Raw genomic sequence first — 25432 nt, 5'->3', positions numbered from 1 at the left:
CGGGATTCGAACCCACGACCTTTGGCTAAATACGCCGCTGCTCTACCACTTGAGCTATCGTAACCTCGATCCACTCGGACACCAACTTCCCATTTCAACCGGACCTTTTGAATTTTCCCTCCTTTTTGCCTTGAGGACAAAAGCCTTCATTTTGTTGGTTGAGATGGGAAGTTGGTGTCCGAGTGGATCGAGGTCACGATAGCTCAAGTGGTAGAGCATGGGCGTATCAAGCCGAAGATCGTGAGTTCGAATCCCGCTCGTGGCATTGACTTTTTTATCTCAACTAAAAACCTTAATTAATTGTAATATATTAATTGGTCAAGCGGACCACGAAATTAGTGAATTAGTGAAAATGTTTTTTTAACAAGAAACAAAGTCGACATTTGTCTTCTACATACTAAAAATCCCCTGAATACAACCATTTGGGTAAATTAAAAGTACAATTTACCCCAAATCTTTAGCCTTTCTAAGAATTCAATTTTTTCCAATAATCACAAAACGATGATAACTTTGTCACTAATTTTCCATCTCAACCTACATCCTTTCGAATTTTCCCTCTTTTTGCAATTTTTCAAATGTCGTGTAATCAGGATTCGATTCTTGGAGACATTTGATGTGGTTGTAGGTTGAGACGGGAAGTTGGTGTCCGAGTAGATCGAAGACACGATAGCTCAAGTGGTAGAGCAGCGGCGTATTTAGCCGACAGTCGTGGGTTCGAATCCCGCTCATGACACTGACTTTTTTTATCTCAACCAAAACCTTAAATATAGATTAATTAATTGAAAGATATTATTTTGTCAAGTGGACCACGAAAACTAGTGAATTTGTCACTAATGACTAACAGGAAACTTGGAAAAGTGGCAACAAACGTACAAATTACACGTAAGGACAGAAATTTGGTCTATGTTAATAAATTACGACCGGTGATATACTGTAAAACTGAGGAGTTTCTGTAAATTTCATCACTATTTATTTTATTTGTGAATCTATAAAATCTAAACTTTGTCGAAATATCCCGAAATAAGAGAATTCATCTATGCAAATTTTGTCATAACACTAAATTTGGATAAAATCCAGATGTGTTAACCACGGGACACAGGAGAAAAAATTTGCTCCCGTTCTGTCCAAAAATGAATATTTTTTTATTCATGTGAAAATTCGTATTAGGGCTTTGAAATGTGCTTACAACGAACCGAAATTGTTTTGTCAAAAAAATTTTTTTTGGTTTACTTTTCTTCATATGATGCTCGCAGCTAGGATACCTTAGATATTGAAATATTTAATTTGTGAACTACCGACATAGCAGTAATTAGTTGCAGTAATAAGATATCACCATTTTTTATGTTTGCCGAAAATATGGAAAGAAAGCAAAATATGATTTTTATCAAGAAATAATGTAGTTATTCGTTTTTTTCCAGTCAAAACACCCTGAATACAAATTTCTGGAAAAATCGGAATAAAATTCATATTTTTTACTTTCCATATTTTCGGCAATGACAACACTGATTGATATGTAACTTTGTAATAACTTAGAATCCGTAAATAAATTTGAAGTGACGATATAAAACAAAATTTTTGGAGAGTTGTCGACGATTTTATCCTTATTTTTCTCACTTATTATGAGATAAAATCTACACATTCCAGAATATAGCCTAAAAGAAGAGAGCTTAAGCTTTCGTATCGTTGTAACAGCCTTAATTTTTTAAAAAATCTAGAGGAGTTATGAATTTTTTAACTGGAACACTATACATCAGAAAACAATTTGCAATGGCTTATCTTGCCCAAAATACAATTTTCCCCCTTTTTTTGTTTGCTATGAAAATTCCTATGTAAGGCCTTTAAAGGGTTCTTAAAACGAATCCGAATTGTGTATTTCAAAAACCAACTTTTCGGCATACTTTACTGATATCGGAAATAAAACTTTTGAAGAGTTTTTGCTCGTTTCATCCTCATTTTTCTCACATAAGCTCTAGACATTTTTGACACAGGCTAAAAGAAAAATACTCCAGCTATCCAAATGTAGATAAAATCCAGAAGAGTTATGAATTTTTAGGTAGAACAGCAGGACACAATTTTATAATTTTGTACTTAAGTACTTAAGAGAATATGTGCTTAAAACGAATCCGAACTGTTTTGTTAAAAAAAAAAAGTATTTTAGTCTACTTTATGTTAAACTTGCAGCTAGCCATAGATATTGAATTATTAATTCATGACCGAGCAACGTAGCAAATAGACTAAAAATCAAACAATAATTTTTTCTCAGATTTTTCACCGTCCAAAATTTGATTTATTTAGAAAAATGTAAAAAAATTAATAATTTTGAAACGCCTCCACAGATCAAAATGAATCTATATTAACTTAGAATCCGACAAACAACACTTAACGTTACAAACCTAATATCCGTAAATAAACGAGAACTAAAGATATAAAATACAACATTTGAGGAATTTTTGTCGATTTCATCGTTATTTTTCTGCCACCATGACAAACAATCTAACGTTTGTTGATACTGGTTGAATGATGAAGATTCCAGTGTCCAACCGTTGAAATAATATTGAATTTTGATTTAAAAAAAAAAGAAGTTATTAATTTTTAAACTGGAACACCGAACATCACAGAAAAAATTGCCCCCCCCCCCGCTGATCCAGCATAAAAATATCTAATTTTTGATTGCTATGAAAATTCGTATTTAACGGCTTTAAAGGGTGCTCGAAACGAATCTGTATTCATTTTTTCAAAAGGTAAATTTTACGGCTTAGTTTACTGAAAGCGACATTTGGTTTTTGTAATTTTTTATACATAAAATCTCACTTAATACGATTCTGCATATTATTTTGTTTTTCAAGATAATTAAACAAAGCGAACAAAATATAAATAACCTTGAAATACATGCATAAAGAAAGTCATAAAAGTGTACTTTAAAAAAACTAAGAAAAATAACTTAAAATAATTTTTTAGCTAGTCATAGGCATTGAATTATTAATTTATGACTGAGGGACGTAGCAAGGAAGGCTAAAATATTTTTTTATAAAGAAACAAAGTTGATTTTTGTTTTCTAAACCTCAATCAAACCTTGAGTATAAATTTTTGGGAAAATCAGAAAAAATTTTTCTTATATTTTTCTCCTTTCAAAATTTGATGTTTTTAAAAGAAAAACAAAAATTGTGATAATTTTGAAACGCCTCCACTGATCAACATGAAACTTTATAATAACTTAGAATCCGATAAACAACATTTAATGGAACAAACTTGAGAACCAAAGATATATAAGACTTGAGGAATTTTTGTCGCTTGCATCATTATTGTTCTCATTCACAAGGACATACAATCTAAAGCTTGTTGATGTAGATTTAAACAAGGACAATCCAGTTTCCAACCGTTGTATTAATATTGCATTTTGAAAAACAAAGGAGTTATTAATATTTTAAATGGTACACCGAAAATCAGAGAAAAAAATTGTCTCCACCATACCTCCAGCATAAGAACCTCTAATTTCTGATTGCTACGAAATTCTTATTTAACGGCTTTAAAGGGTGCTCGAAAAGAATCTGTATTGCATTTTTTCAAAAGGTAAATTTTATGACTTAGTTTACTGAGTCATTTGGTTTTTGTGACTTGTTATACATCCAATCTCATTTAATGCGATTCTATATATTTTATTTTTCTAGATAATTAAACAAATCGAATGACATATAATAACCTTGAAATACACGCTCACACAAAGACCGACAAGCGTGCTTAAAAAAATTTAGAAAATGACAAAGTAACTTTTTTCATAGCTACTAGTGCTAATTGGCAAGACCAGCAAACTTCTTGACAATTTTTATGACCGAATCCGATTTGTTTTATCTGATTTTGTTTAAGGATATATCGCTAATTTATAGCTATAAGGATAGTATACGAACCGAGAACGCCGGTGTAACTGAAAGAGGGACACCTCGAACCCCCTAATCTGATTTATTACAAAAAAAGTGATAACTTTTGACCGACTACGCTGTGTTATATGTAACTTTGTGGTGACGTAGAGTCCTAGTAATAACACTTAATATCACAAACCTAGTGTCTGTAAATAAATTAAAACTGGAGATATAAAATAAAATGTCTGAGGCTTCTTTGTTGACGTCATCCTTATTATTCTTGGTCATAATGATATAATGCCTAGACTTTATTGACATAGGCTGAAAGAAAAATAATCCTGCTTTTCACCGGTTGAATAACATTGAATCAAAGACAGAAAAATTATCCCAGGCTATAATCAGCTAAAAGATTTTTAGGTGCGTTTGCCATAAAATATCGTTCTTCAAGGCTTTAATGGGTGCTTAAAACGAATCCAATTAATTTTTTACAAAATAATTTCTCTTTGCCTATTTTACTGATAGCGTATGTTAATTTTTTTAACTTTTCATACTTCTAATTACGATTATTAAGATCCTGCTTATTATTTTCTTATCCCAGGCAAAAAATAAAATAAATTAATTGAATAACTTTCAAATTGCATACCAAAGGCGGAAATCATATTAAAAATAACACTCTGACACTCACCCCCTAATATTTTCCGATCTAGTATCACTAAAAAAAAAGAATAATTAAAATCGATAATCCCACGTCCGTAGTCTCCCCCTAAGCCATCGAGGAAAAATATATATCCAGCAGTTTTATTGGAATGCCTTAAATTAAAAAAAAAATAAAAAAGCCAACCCTTTTAAGCGATTATTTGGACATGCCAATCTGTCCCGTTGTCATAAGAGAGCAATGAACTCGTTCGTAACCACGGAGTTTTAATTAGGACATTAATTCTGGTAAAACGCACAGTTCATCTCTTTTAAATAATTTCAATTAATTAAGGTTTTTAGTTGAGATAAAAAAGTCAATGGCACGAGCGGGATTCGAACCCACGATCTTCGGCTTGATACGCCTCTGCTCCACCACTTGAGCTATCGTGACCTCGATCCAGTCGGATACCAACTTCCCATCTCAACCGCACCTTTTGAATTTTCCCTCCTTTTTGCCATTTTTCAAGGCCAAAATTCATTGACTTTTTTATCTCAACTAAAAACCTTAATTAATTGTAATACATTAATTGGTCAAGCGGACCACGAAATTAGTGAATTTAACTTCTAAATAATTATTTTAAAGAAATATAAATGAAATAGTGTGATGTAATAACAAAGACCTTTCTTATCAAATTAACAACTAGGCTTCAAGTCTGGTAAAGTGTATGAACGTACATTTGGTCACTTAAAAGGTCAGTTCCTCACTGAAGATGACGCAAAGCAGATACTCGAGTAACATCAAAACTCATGAAACAGATCCAGTGCAGGTTCAACATGTGTTTACCGAGTCGCGGACCAACACCCTCCATCAACTTGAACATAAACCATGTGTTTTCCTGAGGAATTTCCTTCAAATATTCTTCCTGTTATGGAATAATAAATAAACATTTATTTTTAAAAAATACTTATACATTATGTTACATAACATTCATTAAGAAGGGGAAGTGGCGGGGCACTTTTACGTCCTATTTCAAAACTTTTTCCTATCAACGCACCTAGTCCTAGTTTGTTGTTATTTTTAATTAATCAAATAAGAAAATATTGTGAAAAATTTTCTTAAAAAACCCACAAGGTATCAAACAGGATCCTGTTATGGTTTCAGTAGCCATATTATGGGTATCTTAGGTATAGGAATGATTAATTTTTGACCGTGATTTAACAAAGTAAAACAATTTTTTTTTATCAAGCAACAAAGTTAATATTCGTTTTCACACTCCAAAAATCCTGAACACATACTTTTGGATAAATAACAAATAACGTTTTTTTCCAGATTTTTCTCCTTTCAAAATTAGGTTTAAAAAAAAAGAAAATGACAGAAAAATGATGATAACTTTAGAACAACTCCACTGATCTATATGAAACTTTATTTCAACTTAGAACCCCATACACAACACTTAATGGCACAAGTCTACTTCGTGAATAAATTACAACCGAAGACATAAAATACAAAGTTTGTATTTTGTTTTTCATCTTTGCTTTTTTCACTCACAATGAAATAAAATCTAAACCTTATTGGCATAGGCTGAAACAAGAAAGAAAGAAATTCACCTTTCCAAGGACTAACATAACTTTGAATAATTAATCTTTTTATGTAAGTTTTTGGTTGAAATGAAAAAGTTAATGCCACGAGCGGGATTCGAACCCACGACGTTCGGCTAAATACGCCGCTGCTCTATGATAGCTCAAGTATTTTAATTAATTGAAAGAAGTAATTTGGTCAATAGACCACGAAATATAATGGGTTGTAATACTATTGAATTTTGATAAAATCTAGAGGAGTTATGATTTTTTTAAATTTTGTAATGGAACTCTGGACGTCGAAAAAAACGTCCTGTACCTTCCAAAATAGTTTATTTTTGTATAGCTGTAAAAATATATATTTAAGGGCTTTAAAGCGGGCTTAAAACGAATTCGAATCTTACGTTTTCAACAAAAAAAAATTTTCCATTCTTTTCTGAGTTTTTTGGATTTTGCAACTTTTTATGTACCTATTTTGACTTAATGCCATCCTGCTTATTTTCTTATTCTAAAAAATGAAAATTCGATTGATAATAATCTTGAAATAAAGGCACAACCAAGGCTGAAAATTTTATATTTTCTGACTCGCAGAAAAATTTTCCTTTTTCCTCCTCCATTGGCAAAGAAGCACACGAGTCTGATATTCTTTGTATTATCAAAAAAATTTAAATTAAAATCCATGAAAAGTTTTTATATTTGTTGCGCTCTACCTCTACTTGAGCTATCGTAGAGCAGCGGCATATTTAGCCGAAGGTCGTGGGTTCGAATCCCGATCGTGGCTCTAATTTTTTCATTTCAACCAAAACCTTACATAAAGAGAAAAATTAATTGAAAGAAGTAATTTGGTCACTAGACTACTAAATATAGTGGATTTAATAACTTTGAATTTTGATAAAACCCCAGAGGAGTTATAAATTTTTTAAATGGACCACCGAACATCACAGAAAAAAATTGTCGCAGGCTGATCTCTCCCAAAAATGTATATTTTTTTGTTTTCTATAAAAATTCGTATTCAAGGGCTTTAAAGGGTGCTTAAAACGTATCCAAATTGTTTGTTTCAAAACAATTGTCTTGGTCTACTTTACTGATATCGTCTTTCGGTTTTTTGCAACTTATGATACACATAATGTCATTTAATGGGATCCTACTTTATTTTCATATCTTACATTAAAAAAATGGACTTATATATGACAATCTTGAAATACATGCATAACAAAGGAGGAAAAGATTTTTTTAAAAGTATACAATTTTATCCTTGTAAGTCGTTCTGTCCTACATTTACTGGAGATAAATTGGTTTTTGGATTATTTCAGTTTCTATTTTCGTTTTGTCCGGTTTATAAGAAGTACTGATTGACCGAGTGAAACAGTTAAGATTTATGAATTATGATCATAGTCAATGGACTGTGAAGCTCGAAGCTTGAAGGCCTTCCAGATGGGAGTGTAAATCCGTATGCGTTTCAACTACTTTGAACGGAGATTGTGTCGACTGGATACAAAAGTTGGCTATTTTGACGGGTTTCAAATTCGGCTGGACAGGAGGAATTATTTTCACTGACGTCCGGCGTTCCAGTTTAAAAATTCATCTCCTCTGGATTTTATCCAAATTCAACTTTATGATAGCCATTGAAAAGCTGGATTATCTTTCTTTCAGCCTGTGCCAATAATGTTTAGAGTTTATGTCAATATAAGTAAGAAAAATAAGGATGAAATCGACTAAAACTCAAGAAACGTTTTATTCCTGCTATCAGAAAATTAGGCCAAAAATTCTTTTTGAAACAACAATACGAATTTGTTTTAAGCACCGTTTAAATCCCTCAAATAAAAATTTCTATATGAAACAACAAAAGTTTGAGCAGGATCGACCGACGGCCATTTTTTTTCTTTTTTTTGGTGTCTTCTTGTTCTACATAAAAATTTGTAACTCCTCTAGGTTTTATCCAAATTCCAATTTATGGTAACCTTTGGAACGTTGAATCTCTCTTATGTCAACCTGTGTCAATTCTGTTAAAAATTTTCTCATTACAAGTGAAAAAAATAAAGATGACATGAACAAAAAAACTCAACCCTTTTATTTATATATCCGATTCTAATTTATTTACAGAAGCTCCAAATTCAACTTTATGATAACATTAATTTAGGTTTTTAGTTGAGATTAAAAAGTCAATGGCACGAGCGGGATTCGAACCCACGATCTTCGGCTAGATACGCCGCTGCTCTACCACTTGAGCTATCGTGACCTCGATCCACTCGGACACTAACTTCCCATCTCAACCCCACCTTTTGAATTTTCCCTCCTTTTTGCCATTTTTCAAGGAAAAATTCAAAAGGTGCGGTTGAGATGGGAAGTTAGCTTAGATAGTTCAAGTGGTAGAGCAGCGGCGTATCAAGCCCGAAGATCTTGGGTTCGAATCCCGCTCGTGGCATTGACTTTTTTATCTCAACTAAAAACCTTAATTAATTGTAATACATTAATTGGTCAAGCGGACCACGAAATTAGTGAATTTAACTTCTAAATAATTATTTTAAAGAAATATAAATGAAATAGTGTGATGTAATAACAAAGAGCTTTCTTAACAAATTAACAACTAGGCTTCAAGTCTGGTAAAGTGTATGAACGTACATTTGGTCACTTAAAAGGTCAATTCCTCACTGAAGATGACGCAAAGCAGATACGCGAGTAACATCAAAACTCATGAAACAGATCCAGTGGTAGAGCAGCGGCGTATTTAGCCGAAGGTCGTGGGTTCGAATCCCGCTCGTGACACTGACTTTTTTATCTCAACCAAGACCTTACAGAAAGATTAATTAATTGAAAGAAGTTATTCGGTCAATCGGACCACGAACTCTAATAAATTTATGATAACACTTGGAATGTTGAATTTCTATTCTTTCTCTCTGTCAGCGGTAAACTTGTATGCTATTATAAGTAAGAAAATCAGATTGAAATCTACCAAAAATTTTCAGAAATTTGGTAAGTTTTTTCTAATTCTTTATGGTCCTAGAGGAAACATTAAAAACAAAATACAAGTGTCACGTCAAATATTTTTCGACCTACTATCACACAAAAATAAGTTTTCAATCCAACAAAAGCTTATTTTAATTTGAAACAGGCATCGATATTTTAAAAAGTGATCTTAGAACAGCCAGAACAACAATGAGGATATTTCTATTAAAAAATTAAACCAGCCCAAAAATTTTCTTATCAATAAAGTCTTATTATTGGGTTGCTTTCTTGTCTTGTTTCTTTTAAGAGAGTGAAAGCATTTTTAGTTCATCAATCTACCCGTGACAAGCCCTCGCCTGAACCTCATCAGAATAAAGGGAAAATAATTAATCACTGACTTTACGACATCCGTGGTTGGTTTTTAGACAAGTCATTAAAAATTAAAACAAGAATTTAGCGTAAAAGTGAATAGTGGCTTTTTTCCGACGGCGATACTTATGCCCGTTCTAATTCATTAGTTAAAATCGATATTACTCTGTTTAAGTAATATTAGAAAATTAAGCTTGACTCACTAATAAAAAGGATTCATGAAAACGGAAATAATTTCATTTTGTCGTTAATTAAAATTAAATGGGCTGTAGTAAATTCATCAGCGTTTGCACGTTTTGTAAAATGGGTTGATTGCTGCCGACGCATTTTTCAAAAGATTACTGTCAGTTTTGGAAGTCATTTAACCCTTTATGGCCTAGTGGTGTCTTAGAGAATGATGAACTTTAGCAATTTTTGCTGAACCGGCAATTGAATTGAGTCACTTATCGGATCCGTCTTCATTTAAGGGTTTGTTGAACTACTCAAACGCGTTTCGGCATTGCGCCATCTTCAGTAAGGAACCAGCAACACCCAGCATTGATTTCAGCAGTTCCGTTAAAAGGTTAGGAAATCACGTAAGTTTGGGGATTGAAAGTTTGATCGGTGCCAAATAAATCAGTGTTGCCAGTACAGAAGAGAAAACATACGCCCGCCCTAAAGTAACGGGATTTCCTCCTAACCTTGAACAACTTTGGTAAATTTGGCATTGCTCTAAAACAAAAGGGTTGAATTATAAGCTATATATGAAAAATTTTATGCTTGGCATATATGATGGGTAGCCACGTTGGAGATAGAAGATTCCAAGATAGAGATTTAAGATTGGAGCCAAAATAGGAGTGTTGCCAATACACGAGGTGAAACATTGAAGGAAAAGCACTGCATCCGTCCTAAACACATGGGATTATATGAGCTTTAGCAAATTTGCTAGATTTGGCGTTGCCCTGAGGCAACGATAGACAAGAAAGGGTTAAGCTCTCTTTACAATATTGCAGAAAGGACATAAAAATCGGAAAACTAACATACTTCAGAGGGCGCCTCGGTGCCCGCAACGGTTTAGGCGTTGACACGGCGCTCGTCACTGTAAGGTAAAGGCCCCGGGTTCGAATCCGACGGCCCTGCATTCGAACCCGACATACTTACAAATGGGCTTTTTTTCGAAAACACCGGCACCCCGAGGGTTGATATAACCTCTGCCGTTGCGAGCCAACTTCATAGGATAGTTTCATATCGCAGACCAAATGATAGATAAAAAAATTTATGACAACGTTCGTTCATGATGAAAATGCTCCAGTTCGAACATCCTTTCCAAAAATGGGTTTCAAAAAGGGTTGAAGTTGACTGAAATCGATATAATTCTGTGATGGTTTTCCGTTATGATTTATATACAAATTGTTCAACAGCTTCTAGCACGGGAAAACGCAGCTTTCAAAAGAAAAAATTCCTTTCGGCAGGTTCTCACTTTCCCGAGGGAAAACGCTTCCCCATTTGATTTCCAGGCCATAGAAAGCGGTACTAAAGAAAGGACATTTTTTGTCTTGGACACGCTTGATTTATGAAAACATGACAATTAATTTTGTATCTACCTTTCATTTCTTCAGCAAGAAATTTTGGGGATGTATTTAGCGTTTCTCATTCCAATTAACCTTCTGCACGTATATTTTTTAACTTGAATGTATGAATGGGCCATCGAAAGAAGTCATAAGATAGGTCAGGACTATAAGGCGGGTGTGACAAGAGATTCCATGAAGATTTTTTAACTTTTCCACTATGCCAACTTTGGGGTGTTCAAAAAATTAACCCTTTTCAACAAAAAATCATTATTTCTATTTTTTTCACTATAAAAATAATAGTTAAATTCAACAGCCATACACTGCGATTTCGACATACGCCTAGTCGAAAATTTTTTCAAAATAAACAAACTGAGCTTTGGATCGAAACAAGTATTAATAATACACAGGTTTCAGGTCTATATGGTGAATGTGGCAGTGCCATACCTCGATCTGGCTGGAAGCTTGAGAACTTTGTGATTGCAGATCGTACATCTTTTCAAGTGTGCTCAGTAAAGTTCAGAATTCACAGAACAACCATCAGTAACTCGTGATAGTTCTTTTCCAGTTCAAAAAACACTCCGGGATATTTGTGTCAAGTATCATGATCCGGAAACCCAATAAACCATTGGACAACAATCCTGTCTTTTGAGAGGAAAGATCATCACTTTAAAAAAGTTAAGCAGTACTGCCCGACTGTATTTCTGTACGTTGCGCAAGCATTCGATCAATTCTGATATATCGGGGTGCTGAGAAAACTGAAAGGCATCATCCTACCTACTACTGCCCCACTCAACCGTTATCGTGTCCAGGCAGGAGGTCCCTCAAGATGGTATCTTCAGTCCTATACCTTACGTGATATATACCTACTGCTCACATCCCAAATCATCTTAATATTTCACTGTTTATATTTGCACACGATACTGCAGTATACAATCACAGAGATCCTATCCTTTAGTCCTTGTCGACCGTTGCTTCTCGGTGACGTACCGTTCTTCCCACGTTGGGGGGGGGATGACGTCTACGAAGATAGCATCCATGGTCCTATCCCTTACTCAATATATACAGCTGACATCCTTAAGGTTCCCAGTAGTTTCCTTTCACACTTGCAGACGATCCTGCAACCCTACGATCAAAAATTAACAGGCATCTACATTACCTACAGTCCCACCTTATCGGCCTTGAGTCTCGGCTAAAGAAGCAATTCTTGCAACAAAACAAATCAAATCTACAAATATACCTGAATGACGAAGACTAATCTATAACACACTACTCAAAGCGACATGAACAGCCAAAACATCCAATACCTATGAAATCCAACCCATTCAGTCCAAAACCAGAGGTGGCTTAACTTTCACCATGACCTCCACACATCACTCTACCCAGTTTTCATCAGCCTCACTTCCTGAGAGTCCTTAACACCGACTGAAGCGCCGGTGGCTCCGTGACCTCATCAGTGATAACGAGTGGTGACAAGACCTATAATAACTATATGGCAGTGTCACAACTGAATGCCTTCTCTCAAGACTACACAACTAAATTGTTTTATCATAGTCTTTTTATTTATTTGTCAGTTTATTATACAGTTGTAAATGTACTATAAAAGAGAGATAAAACATTATAGACGATCATCCACGGATATCAGGATTTCTCCAGTAAAACCATTTTTATCACATCTTTTGTTAAAAGCCCGTACAAATTGGCTTTTTTTAAATAATTCCGTTAAGTTTTACCCTCTCAGTGGATTGCTGTCGTAGTTATTCTTCCTTTCTTATGTATTTCCACTGTTAAATTTTATAGGGGGCCTAATTTTTTAAGAAAACGTCATATTTTTTTCCCTCGGAATTAATTGAAATCTTTATTGAGCCGGTTATTCATAAAAACCTTAGATACTGCTCATTCCTATCATTATTTTTTATAACCCTATTATTAAAATTAACGAGAGGTCAAAAGTCAAGATAAAACGAATAAGAAAGAAGCCTCCAAAGGGGATCTTCAAAGAAGGATAAACCGCTGTCAGAAACTCAGTTGTGCAGAAGTTTGATGTAAATTGAAGATGAAAATTAAGCCAGTGTAAAAAGCATTTTAAACTGACATATCTCGTTCTGTAACTATACAAACTGCCAACGCAGTTAGGTATTCAGCATCACACCTCGTTAATCATGTCCCGTTAAAAGCTCAAAAATAATTATTCATTTGTTCAACTGACGCCGTGAACGCATAAAAACCGATTAATTAAATTTACAAATTTCAAACTTCATATTACAAAAACACGGCTGTGTCGAAATACTGGTATGATACCGACTATCACCTCGCATGTCCGAGAACAGTAACGGTATATCGCCTTTTATCGTTTTTTTTAAAACTGCCAATAAGGGTCACAACAATGGTTAATGTATAATAAAAATTTGGACGCAATCAGACCTTCTTTGTATGGTACATAAAGTATAACTATCCATGCATGTAATTAAATTTAAAATTCCCTCACTCCTGGAGGCCCTCAAGGTTCAAGTAACTCCACTTTCCTTTTTTGATGTTGCATTATGGCTATTTTTCCGTCAAATTAACCCTTTTTAACTTCAAATTATGATTTTCTAATTTCAAATGAATATAAGTATAATTGGTTTTTACATTCACTTTATATAACTTTATATCAAACCAAAATAAGAATTATTTATTTTTATATGAATTTAATTTTACTTTTTAATTTTAATTGCAATTAATTTTCATAGTGTCTTCTAATAAACCAATTATTTTATCTTTTGAAAAAATTGCAATTCAAGAGGAATTTTACTTCACATGCTGCTATTTCGTACCGACTACTATGTTGTTTTTAATGCATTAAAGAAAAAGTTAATTTAATGTTAAAACAGCTAATTTCAAATGAAAAAAGTTTATTTGAAGTTACAAAAGGTTTATGTGAAATTATAAGCAGGCTAATTAGAAATTAAAAAGGGTGAATTTGAATGTAAGAAAGGTGAATTTTAAATTTAGAAAAGCATCATTTGAACTTAAAAAAGAGTTCATTCTAAATTAAGAAAGTTAATATGAAGTTTAAAAAAAATTAATTTGAAGTTAAAAAGGGTTGATTTGAAGTTTTTAAAATTAATTTGTATTTAAAAAGGTTAATTTGAAGTTAAACCATTGTAATTTGAAATTAAAAAGGTTAATTTGAAGCTAAACCATTGTAATTTGAAATTAAAAGGTTAATTTGAAGTTAAATCATTGTAATTTGAAATTAAAAAATTAATTTGAAGTGAAAATAGTTAATTTTTATTTTTAAAAAGTTAATTTGAAATTAAAAAGATTAATTTGAAGTTTAAACAGTTAATTTGAATTGATTTGAAGTTTAAAAAATTAATTTTAAATAAAAAAAGGTTAATTTGAAGTTTAAAAAATTAATTTGAATTGATTTGAAGTTTAAAAAATTAATTTTAAATGAAAAAGTTTAATTTGAAGTTAAACAATTTTTATATGAAATGAAAAAGCTTAGAGTAAAACGTTAGTTTGAAATTCAAAAGGTTTATTTGAAGTTAAAAAAGATTCATTTGATTGTGAAACGGCTAAGTTGAACGTAAAACGGGTTAATTTGAAATTAAGAAAATTAATTCGCAATTAAAATGGCTTAATTGGAATAATTAAGGTCAATTATAACCGATAAACATATGTGGATTAATTTAATTTGAACATAAGAAAGCATAAGAAAGGTTAATTTGAAAACAAATATGGGAATTGAAAGTTTAAAAAGGTTAATTTAAATTAAAAACTGTTAAATTGAAGTTAAAAAGGGTTGAGTTCAAATAAAGTGTTAATTTGAAGTTAAAAACGGTTAATTTTATAGAAAAAGCTGTAATGACCCTAAACTCAAAAAATATTGATCTCATCACAATTATGGAGAGTGCTCCTAATACGTTTTTTCCCTCTCCAGGCTTACAAGGTTATAAATTGTAAGCGTTGTATATTTTTGTAATCGGACGCCGTGAATCTTTTGTAAATACGTTGTATTCATATTTATTTTAGGAGACTTTTAAGTCCCGGAATAATGTTTTGAACAAAGAATTCTTGTTGTGTTTTCACAGCAACAAGTTGTCACTTTATCCCACCGAAAATGTGACCTGGGAGGGCGAGATGTAAATAGCAATCTAGTTACCTGAGTTAATTGCGTCACCTGTGAGTCATCGTTGTATGAGTTAAGACACGGACTTGAAAACTCTTGATTATAACAACGTGTATATGTCTTTTTTAAATTAATAAAATGGTAAAATGTTTGTGTATAATTATACAAATTTTCTTTCTAAAAATTTACTCACATTCAAAAGTGGGCGGAATAATTCAAACCGGCCAGCCCTCAATTTTGATCTATTTGGTTTAATGCGTTCCCAGGAGAAATGAAAGTCTCTCTTGCAATCCCGGCCAAACGTAAATAGGATTCCGGAATTGCAACGGTTTTACAAGGAGAGAAGGATAACTGTCTCGAGCCCCATTTTATTGAGTTTCATCTCAAGTTATAAATCTAGGATGACGTCTAGAAAGCAATTGAACTGCGGTTAAATAAAAGTAAATTAACGACCTGCGGTAAACCCGGGCAAAAAACCCAAATATTCAAATACGTGACTGGCAGGGTGGCACGTAACCAACGAAGAGAACGAACGATAAATCTTCAAAATGTCAATATTCAGACTTCCAACAATAGATTTTTTTTACATACACCTGTAATAAAATTACAATACGTAAGTAAATATGTTATTTACACTATGGCTGTTACTTGTTACATCAATTAATCATACACACTGGTGATGATCCAAAATTTTACTCAGTTTTTACACCATACCAACGGGCTCATGGCATCCTTTCGATTCTTCTAGTAGGATTATTTTTTTTGGGAGGAAGGTGGGTTGCAATTGGATTACTATGGGTGGAAGGCGTGGAACGGACTTTCAAGGTATCTGGTTCTTGCAAGGTCATGGAAGAAAGTAATGTTGAGGTAGGTTTGAATAGTAGAAACTAGAAAACTATTTTTCGGGCTATCTTGGACTGTTAGGTCTGTCTATGTACATTGTGTTTCAGACCGCCGACCAAATAGTCTTTTTCTCTGGTGTTGGGTTTCAAAGTCAGTAAGCAACTACAGCACCGTCGTAGGGAGGAGGAAGAATGTTTTGCCTCCAGTATAGATGGTTTCAAGGTTGGGGAGATGACAAGATTGGGAGGAAAGGTAGCTGTACCACCAGGTAATTTAGAACTGTTGTTAATTGAGTACAGGAGGACCTAGGATGTTACCTTGGGGGACACAACGTTAACGCATGGGTTATCACAAACCTGTTCATATCTCGTGATGGAGCATTGGGTCACATATTGGTTCCGAATTCACTCATCCCGCATCCATATATGACCAGGCTATACCGAGCACGAAATCCAAATTGATAGTTGGGATTTATGGTTTGGGTAAGTAAGTAAAGGGGTTTGTTTTGTTTTCTAATTTTATTTTCTTATTACTATGGATAAATTAAAATTATAATCGTTTTGAAGCGTAGGATAAGTTTATCAATGGAACTATCAGCAGTGTGATATTCTATTGTCGGAAGAGGAAAGAGAAACGCTATTGAAGAAAAGAGAAAATTCACGTTATTGTGAAAATGCTCAGTGAGCTCACGTGCGAGATACTGAATCAAAGTTAGAAATAGTTTTCAAATAGGTGAAGCAGCTTGGAGAAAATATTACGGTACTCCGTGAAAAAATATATAAGGATAGCATTTAGAGGGCAATTTTTCAGATAACTTAAGACTTCATATTGTGTTTTAGGGGTTTAAAACTCTTGTCCTCTCAGATAGCTGCAGAATGGTCATCCTTCATAAAGAATTGTTCGATATTTTGTTTGTTTTAGAATATGACTGGAACAAACAAATGAAAACAGACATGAACTAAATTATTAGCGACTTCGTAAAAATAAATTAACATTTCATTCTCTAAATGCCACAGACATGTTTATTGGATCCACGGTTATCGAATGACCGAGTAAAAAACTCAGAGTAACGAATTGACCAGCTAATCAATATAAACACAAAACTGGATTAAAGCTTATTATATTCCATAAACATGTCGGCAGTAAACAGGAAACCGCTTAATCTTCTATCTAGTTTTAAACAAGAAATTCATGTGAACCAATGCAACATTTTAAACTTTAAAATCGTTTTTTTTTACTCAGCGTTAAAATTTGTTTCATTATTACACATTATACTGTAAATTTTCTGAACAGAGTGTATATGTATAGCTTTTTCTCGTTTTTAATTTCAAATTAGCCACGTTTAACTACCAATTCGCGTTTTCTTTAAATTACAAATTAATCACATTTAACTTCAAAGTAGCCCTTTTTTTCTGTCAAACTATCCCTTTTTTATTAGAAATTAACCATTTTTAACTTCAAATTAACTGTTTTTATTTGTAAATTAACCATCTTTAACTTACAATTTACCTTTCTATTACAAATTAACCATTTTTAACTTCAAATTAACATTTTTTAACTACAAATTAAACTTTTTAAACTTAAAATTAACCTTTGTTTAATTTCAAATTAACCACGTTTAACTTCCAATAAGCTTTTTTATTATAAATTAACGATTTTTAACTCCAATTTAACCCTTTTTTTCTGTCAAAGTAAACATTATAACAACAAATTAACCTTTTTTAATTTCAAATTACTTATTTTAAATTTCAAATTCACTCTTTTTAATTACAAATTAACCGCGTTTAAATTCCAATTCGACTTTTTATTATAAATTAACCATTTCGAACTTGAAAGTAACTCCTTTTCTGTCAATTTAACCCTTTTTAACTTCGAATTAATTTTTTTAAACGTTAAATTAACCTTTTTAATTTCAAAATAACCATATTTAACTACCAATTTGCGTTTTCTTTAAATTACAAATTAATCACTTTTAACCTCAAAGTAGCCCTTTTTTCTGTCAAATTATCCCTTTTTTACTACAAATTAACCATTGTTAACTTCAAATTAACTGTTTTGAATTTTAAATTAACCATATTTAACTTACAATTCACCTTTTTATTACAAATTAACCATTTTAAATTTCAAATTAACATTTTTTAACCACAAATTAAACTTTTTTAATTTTAACTTAACCTTTTTTTAAATTTAAAATTAACCAAGTTTAACTTCCAATTCGCCTTTTTATTACAAATTAACCATTTTTAATTTCAAATTAACATTTTTTAACCACAAATTAAACTTTTTAAATTTTAACTTAACCTTTTTTAAATTTAAAATTAACCAAGTTTAACTTCCAATTCGCCTTTTTATTACAAATTAACGATTTTTAACTCCAAATTAACCCTTTTTTCTGTCAAAGTAAACCTTATAACAACAAATTAACCTTTTTTTAAAATTTCAAATTCACTGTTTTTAATTCTAAATTAACCACGGTTAACTTCCGATTCGCCTTTTTATTATAAATGAACTATTTCGAACTTCAAAATAACTCCTTTTCTGTCAAATTAACTTTTTTTAACTACGAATTAACGTTTTTTTAACTTCAAATTCACCTTTTTCAAATTTAAAATTAACATTTTTTGACTTCATATCAACCCTTTTAAATTTAAAGTTAAACCTTTCTTTGAAAACATTTTTTTTTTAAATTAGATCTTACGAAATGTAAGCATTGAAATTAAAATTTCTGTATATGCGAGGTTTTTTAAACACATAAAATAATTGGGCTTTTCTATCAAATTACTCCTTTTTTAACTGAAAATTAATTTTTTTAAACGTCAAATTAACCTTTTTTATTTCAAATTAACCCATTCTTTAAAAGATTTAAAAAACTTGGGAGATCGTATGAAATATAAGTATAGAAAGTAAAATTCATGTTTATTTTAGGTTTTTTACAAACATAAAATAATTAGTTAATTTAATAATTAATAATAATACCCCTTTTATCATCGTCAAATTATCCTTTTTTTTAAATTTCGAAATGACTTTTTCTTTAAACGATTAAAGAAACTTAGAAAATGGTATGAAATATACGCATACAAAGAAAAATATATGTATATTTGCGAATGTTTTAAAACATAAAATAATTGAGCTCTAAGACTATATAAAAATTAGTAACCATTAAAATTTAAAGTTACATTATATAGACTATAAAAATAAAAGATTTCTTATTTTAATTTGAGATATAATTATATAAAGCTAAATATAAAAAGAAGTGATTCTATTAATTCGAGATTTTTTAAATTTTAAAATAACTGGTTTATATTTAAAAAAATCCCGAATTAATTGAAAAATCATTTGTTTTTATGTTCAATTTTAAACTTCTAACTTTGCTTGTAGTTAATTTTCTTGGGGTATTTTAAATACAAACCAATTCTATGATTTTGAAAAATTCTCAGATTAAAAGAAGAGAATATACAGGAAGAGAAAATAAAGAGCGTTTATTTTAATATTTAATTGTATATAATTATTAATTCTAATTTCCATTAATTTTTATACGGTCTTCTAAGAGTCTAATTAATTTATGTCTAAGAAAAAATATCAAATATACAGGAAGTTTTCCAGGAACTTTCTATGCTTATATTTCATTCCATCTCCTAAGTTTTTCCTTTCATCCGGACCTCACTAAAGACAGAGAACACTCATAAAAGGACAAATCTCGTCTCCAAGGGCATCAGAATATCGAACCGAGACGTCAACAAGAACAACGGCACCCTGTGAGACGACTGAAGAAGACCAAGGGATTTTTTGCCTGCTTGACTTTATTTTGATCGTTATTAAACTAATAAGGACGCAAGTGGGTCAAACTTAGATTGAACTAGTTTCGTTTAAGCAATACAAAATGGACGGGAAAGTTTGACATAACAATTAATCGACTTTAAATATTTTGATCGGCTCGATCTTTCCTTCGACGGTCTTTATATCACGAAGTTCACATTAGTTTTCCCTAGTGGTACACGACAATTAATAACTCGAAGCGAAATAAAGAAAATCATTACAGACCGGGGCGAATAAAACGTTGGGAAATCTTCCAAATCGAACCGGGTTGCCTGTCTGGCGCCTTGCAAAACATCCCGCTTCACAATACAAATCTATTCATGAATCATTGAATGATCCTTGAGCCAAACAAACCGATTTTTCTTTCTTTTTTTTACCGATGACGCTAAATAAAATATTAAACTGGAACGAACTTGACCTTAAACACAACTTTGTTCGTTGCTGGGAAGGAATTAACACTTATCTGTACAAAATATAAATCATGAATTTTCGAATAAAGTTATGCTTTTCATAACTTACAGCCGACCACAGTATGGATTTCTTAAGCTTATGGGTTAAAGTAAACCGAAAATAACAAATAAAACGTTTGATAGGTTGTTGTTGTTTTCATCCTTATTTTTCTCACTTTTAATGACATAAAATCTAAACATTGTTGACACAGCATGAAAAGAGGGAAACTGCGCTTTACAACTCTTGTAATAGCATTGAATTTTGGTGAGATTCAGGGGAATTATGGATTTTTTAAGTGGAACCACAGGACACAGGAGAAAACAATGGCCCTCGTGAAACCCAAAACTGTGTTTGATTCCTACGAAAATTGGTTAAAAAAATAATAAAATAGTTAAAACGAACCCGAATTGTTTCGTAATTTAAAAAAATGTATTTTCCCTACTTTGTTTAAGGTTATGCTTGCAGCTAGCCATAGTATGGGTATCTTGGGTATTGAAATACTTAATTTGTGACCGAGCGACTTAGCAAAGTAGGTTAAAATATCATTTTAGCAAGGAACAAATTTGATATTCGTTTTTTTCCAGCCTAAAAAACCCTGAATACAAATTTTTGGTAAAATCAAAAAATAGTTTTTTTACAGATTTTCAGACTTCCTAGGCCTTCGATTTTTTTTCTCCAAAAAACATTAAAAAATATAGCTTTGAAACGGATCCAAAGATCAAAATGACACTTTATAGCAACTTAGATTATTGTTAAAAAAACTTATTAAAATCAAACCTAATCTCCGATAATAAATTACAACCGAAGATATAAAACTTGGCAAGGCTCAATCGCATTTGAGAGATTTTTATCGATTTCATCATTATATTTCTCACTGACAATTTTGATAAAATCTAAAAATTATTGATACAGCATAAAAGAATTGCTATATCTTTTTCTACGCTTGTAAGAAAGTTAAATTTGGAAAAAAACCAACAGGAGTTATAATTTTTGTAAAGGTAACACCGGATGCCAGAGAAAAACCCCGAATATGTTTATTTTTTATTTGCTATGAAAATGCGTAAATAAGGGCTTTAAAATATACTTAAAATTAACTCAAATTGGTTTATTAATTTTTTTACCCATTTTCCTTCCAGTTATGCTTGCAGGTATTGAAATACTTAATTTGTGACCGATTGACTTAGGAATGTAGGTTAAAATATCATTTTAGCAAGGAACAAATTTAATATTCTTTTTGTCCCCCCCCCCCAATACAATTTTCAGTAAAATCAAAACATAATTTTTTCACAGATTTTCAGTCTTCCTAAGCCTTTGATTTTTTACAAAAAAACTTTTAAAAAATTTCTTTGAACTTGAAGCTTACAACTTTGAAACGAATCCAATGATACATATGACACTTTAAAGCAACTTAGAACATTATAAACGGTGCTTAATATCGCAAACCTAATCTCCGATAATAAATTACAACCGAAAGTAAAAATAAAACGTTTGAAGGGTTTTTATCGATTTCAACCCTAATTTTCCTATCTTATTTTACATGTAATGGCATAAAATCTAAACCTTCTTTAGATTAGAGTCTAAAAGGAGAGAGGTTCCGCTGTCCAACTCTTGTAATAACATAGAATTTGCATAAAATCCAGAGGGGGTTATGAATTTTTAAGTGGAACACCGAGCATCAAAGATGAAAATTGCCCCTAGATCCAGCTGAAAAATGTCTATTTTTTTGTTTTTAATGAAAATTAAAATTTTAGATTTTTACAGGGTGATTAATACGAATCCGATTTTTTTCCAAAAAAAATTAATTTTATGGCTTAGTTTACTGAGAGCGTCATATCGTTTTTGAAACTTTTTATGCATCGATTCTTATCTAAAACTGCGTATTATTTCCTTGTACTTGATTTAAAAAGTAAATAAATCGGATAGTATATAATACAAGCAAAACCAATGGCAGAAAAATTTGTTTTGAAAAACTAAGTAAATTACGCAAAATTTATTGTTTCTCGGCTCCTGGGGGGCCAATTGGCATGAACTCTCGTATACGTGTCTAATCTTTTTCGTCCTAGTATCACAAAAAAAAGTTCCAGTAAAATCGACCAACTTTTCTAGTTTTCTTGCTAGTTTAACTAGGGACATTGATGAATGGGTTTAATTGTTTAAAAAAAACCTGGGCAGGATTGACAAATTTCTTGACAATTTCTATGAAACTGCAGTTTTCCCATTCCTTTGAAAAAAAAAAATTTTCTACAAATTTTACATCAGATTACAAAAACGAATTCCAAAGCCGGAAAAACAGGATAATTCAAGACAGAGAGTGTCCGTTGTCGATCGTGGTACATCTCCGCCCCTTCGAGCATAAGACGAAAAACGCGCACTCGTCGAAGAATGGTGATCCACTCGGCTCTGATCCATTTTTAGACGCATCACGAAACTCCGAACCGTCTGGAATTGCAGATGACTCACGGCCGTTCAATATCCAACTCCGCCTTTACACAGTCGCCTACCATACTTGTCAATAAAATTAATTAAACAAACCATGCACGATGTTTATTTGCCTTAGATGAAACATTTATGAACCGTAGCGTTATCGTTTCATTGCAATTTCAAATTCATCCCTTTTAGTACCAATTGGATATTTCCTTTTTTTTAAATAAACAATAGAAAATTTTATTTTTGGATCAGCAGGGAGGGGGAAGAATTTTTATTTTATTTTTTTTAATGAAGAAATATACTAATCTTTGGTATTTCTTTTTGTCTAGAAACAAACGGTTCACGCATGGTTCAATGGTCTGTGCTTCGTATGGCAAATTTACCATATGGTGAACCAGAAATGCGCCGCAACTCGAGCATTGAACGTAATTAAACGCAAGAGAAAGAACCATTACCATAGAGGAAAAATACCAGGTTTATTTTTTCTATATCTCGCCTGGGGAAAAATGACCGATTCGCTTCAGAACTATCTTCATCATCAGAACAAACAAATTGTCGAAGGAAGGTCAAAGAATGATATCCTCCCTCAGCATCAATCCACCCTCTCCACACTCAAAAATTTCTTTATTTTGAATTTTCCTTTTTCTTACAGATAGCGTTTATTTTTATTTTTTTTTAAATACCGAAGCGAACTTGCATAAAGTAGTTTAGAAAATTGATAAGCCGTAAAAAAATGTTATTCCTTATCAGTGAAAGAGTCTTTGGCCATCAACATTTACAAGATGAGTACAAGAAAGAAAATTTGTTTATTCACAGTATGAAAATATATGAGAGTTGGAGACAGACGTAATTTATCGACTGGGTCAAAATTAATCGGATCCTGAAACATATGGAAGACCCTTTGGGATGGGGTGAAGGTGTGGACGTACCCGAAGAATCGGATGACAGAAGATCGATGATATACAGAAGGAGGTATGGTTTTTCGACCGAACCCTTTTTCCGAGACGTCATACCGGAAATAGAATTTTCAACCGGTTAGGACTGTTATCGATCGTTGCCACACCCGGGACACCGGCCGGACGCTCGTCGGCGAAGACGTCCCCGGACTGGACGCAAACCGCAAACATATTGTACATACCAAGCTTTGACTCTGATGAGGAGTTCGCCCTGGGCGGGAGTCGGTTCGGGCTTCTTCTGCACCCGGACGAATTTGAGACCACCGAAGGCGGTGAGGACGACGGCCCTCATCTCCTTCTCGCCATCGGCCATCGCCTCCGTCGGTGTTTCCTGTTCCTGGGACATGTTCTTCCTTCCGCTTCTTCCTTTCGAATGTAACAGGTGGAGGTCCTGACGATCCCCACCACAGTGTGCAGCCCCCACTTTTCTTCTCTGCCGCCCCCGCCTTCAATCCATTTAATAAAAAGCGCCAATTTTATTACCATTTTATTAAGTGACGTCTTAACTGCGGAGGTCTTTACTCTTTTATCCATCGGACAAGTTATATTTTGTTTTCTTACGTTTCCTAGCTCCTCATGTTTCCTTCAATCCCACGCTAATCCAGATCAAAACTTTTCAGACAGTTTTGTGCAAACAGATCCTCTCCCATCTCACTCCCTGCAAAATTCTCAGGAGGCAATTAACAAGATTCTAAAATGTAAATCATAACGATGCTGTTTTTTTTTGTGTGCACAATATGTTATATTTTCTCATCAATTTAGATCGTTTAATTTATTTATGTCTAAAAATGGGACAAAATGCGGGTCTGGAATTGTCAAACTCGTACGTCAGTGTGACTTGCTCACTTTATGACTTACGAGTCAGCCCAATTACCCAAGTTTATCTTTACACAAATAAAGACTTGAGAGAGAAGTTTTAGCTTTTTCGTTTTCTTTAGACGTCCTTCTTTATGCTAACTTAGTTTTCCTGCAATTAATTCAGTTTGGGAGAGAAGTTTAAGCTTTTTCGTTTTGTTTTGACGTCTTTCTTTACAGTAACTTAGTTAACATGTAATTAATTCAGTTTTACGTTTTTTCAGAAGATTTCATGCATAAAACCTGCCTTTTTATAATATGGCTTAAAAAAATATTTTTTTAAAACTTTTCCGACAGTTATATTTTCTCAGCAATTTAGATAATTCAATGTATTTATATTTAAAAATGCGTCAAAATAAAGGATTAGGGAGAGAACCCTGTACTGTAAATTATAGATCTTGAATCGTCGAATTGGCACATCAGTGTGACCTACTCACGTTTGTTGTTATGAGTCAGTTCAAATACGCAATTATGCTGCGCTTATCTGTACGCTAACAGTCGTGGGAGAAAAATTCTCAAAAATGTTTTTCTTTTCGTTTTGACATTCGTCTTCTTTATTCTGCCATTATTTGTAAATTAGCATGGCTTTTGTCCTTTTTTACGTGGTGTCCTGTAAATAAATTCTGGCTGTTATCATCTGATAACTCATAGAAATCGGTATGTATACGACTACATCTAGTCTTACACGCCGAACTTCAATCTCTTCGATTCTTGTAGTCTTTCTAGACGTTTCCCTTCAAAGGTCTGAGGCTGCCGGTTCCTATGTCCGTTTCCGGAATTACACTGGATGGTCGTGCAACCATATACCCCTGAAGGCCCAACCCTCACGTCACCAGGCGTTAGCCACGGCTGCAGCTGTGCCCAGGATGGACCAGGGTCGCACCTTACAAATATCTTACGTGCTAATGAGGGGAGTTCTAGACGTCTCCCAGGTGTCCGATCACATCTGACACCAGGGTCAACTAATACAACTTAAATCCTTCCTATTTAGTTCGTACTATCGCTACCTAAAACCCTGATCGTTTCTTCCGTCTT

The 25432-nt window shown here is 32.7% G+C and overlaps 1 protein-coding gene across 1 annotated transcript in view; it reads right to left on the bottom strand.

Annotated features, from left to right (window-relative positions):
- LOC106663321 (synaptic vesicle membrane protein VAT-1 homolog-like) overlaps positions 1-23945 on the bottom strand; it is a 65704-nt gene extending 41759 nt beyond the window's left edge. The window contains exon 1 of the mRNA XM_014388067.2: positions 23725-23945. Coding sequence (XP_014243553.1) covers positions 23725-23888 — 164 coding nt within the window. The 5' untranslated portion in view covers positions 23889-23945. The remainder of the gene's footprint in view (positions 1-23724) is intronic.
- Between the last annotated feature and the right edge of the window lie 1487 nt (positions 23946-25432).

This window comes from Cimex lectularius, unplaced genomic scaffold, assembly GCF_000648675.2.
Source record: "Cimex lectularius strain Harlan isolate CLEC.00 unplaced genomic scaffold, Clec_2.1 scaffold195, whole genome shotgun sequence".
Lineage (NCBI taxonomy): Eukaryota > Metazoa > Arthropoda > Insecta > Hemiptera > Cimicidae > Cimex > Cimex lectularius.
The sequence above is the reverse complement of the archived record's forward strand: the minus strand, read 5'-3'. Positions and strand labels throughout refer to the sequence as shown.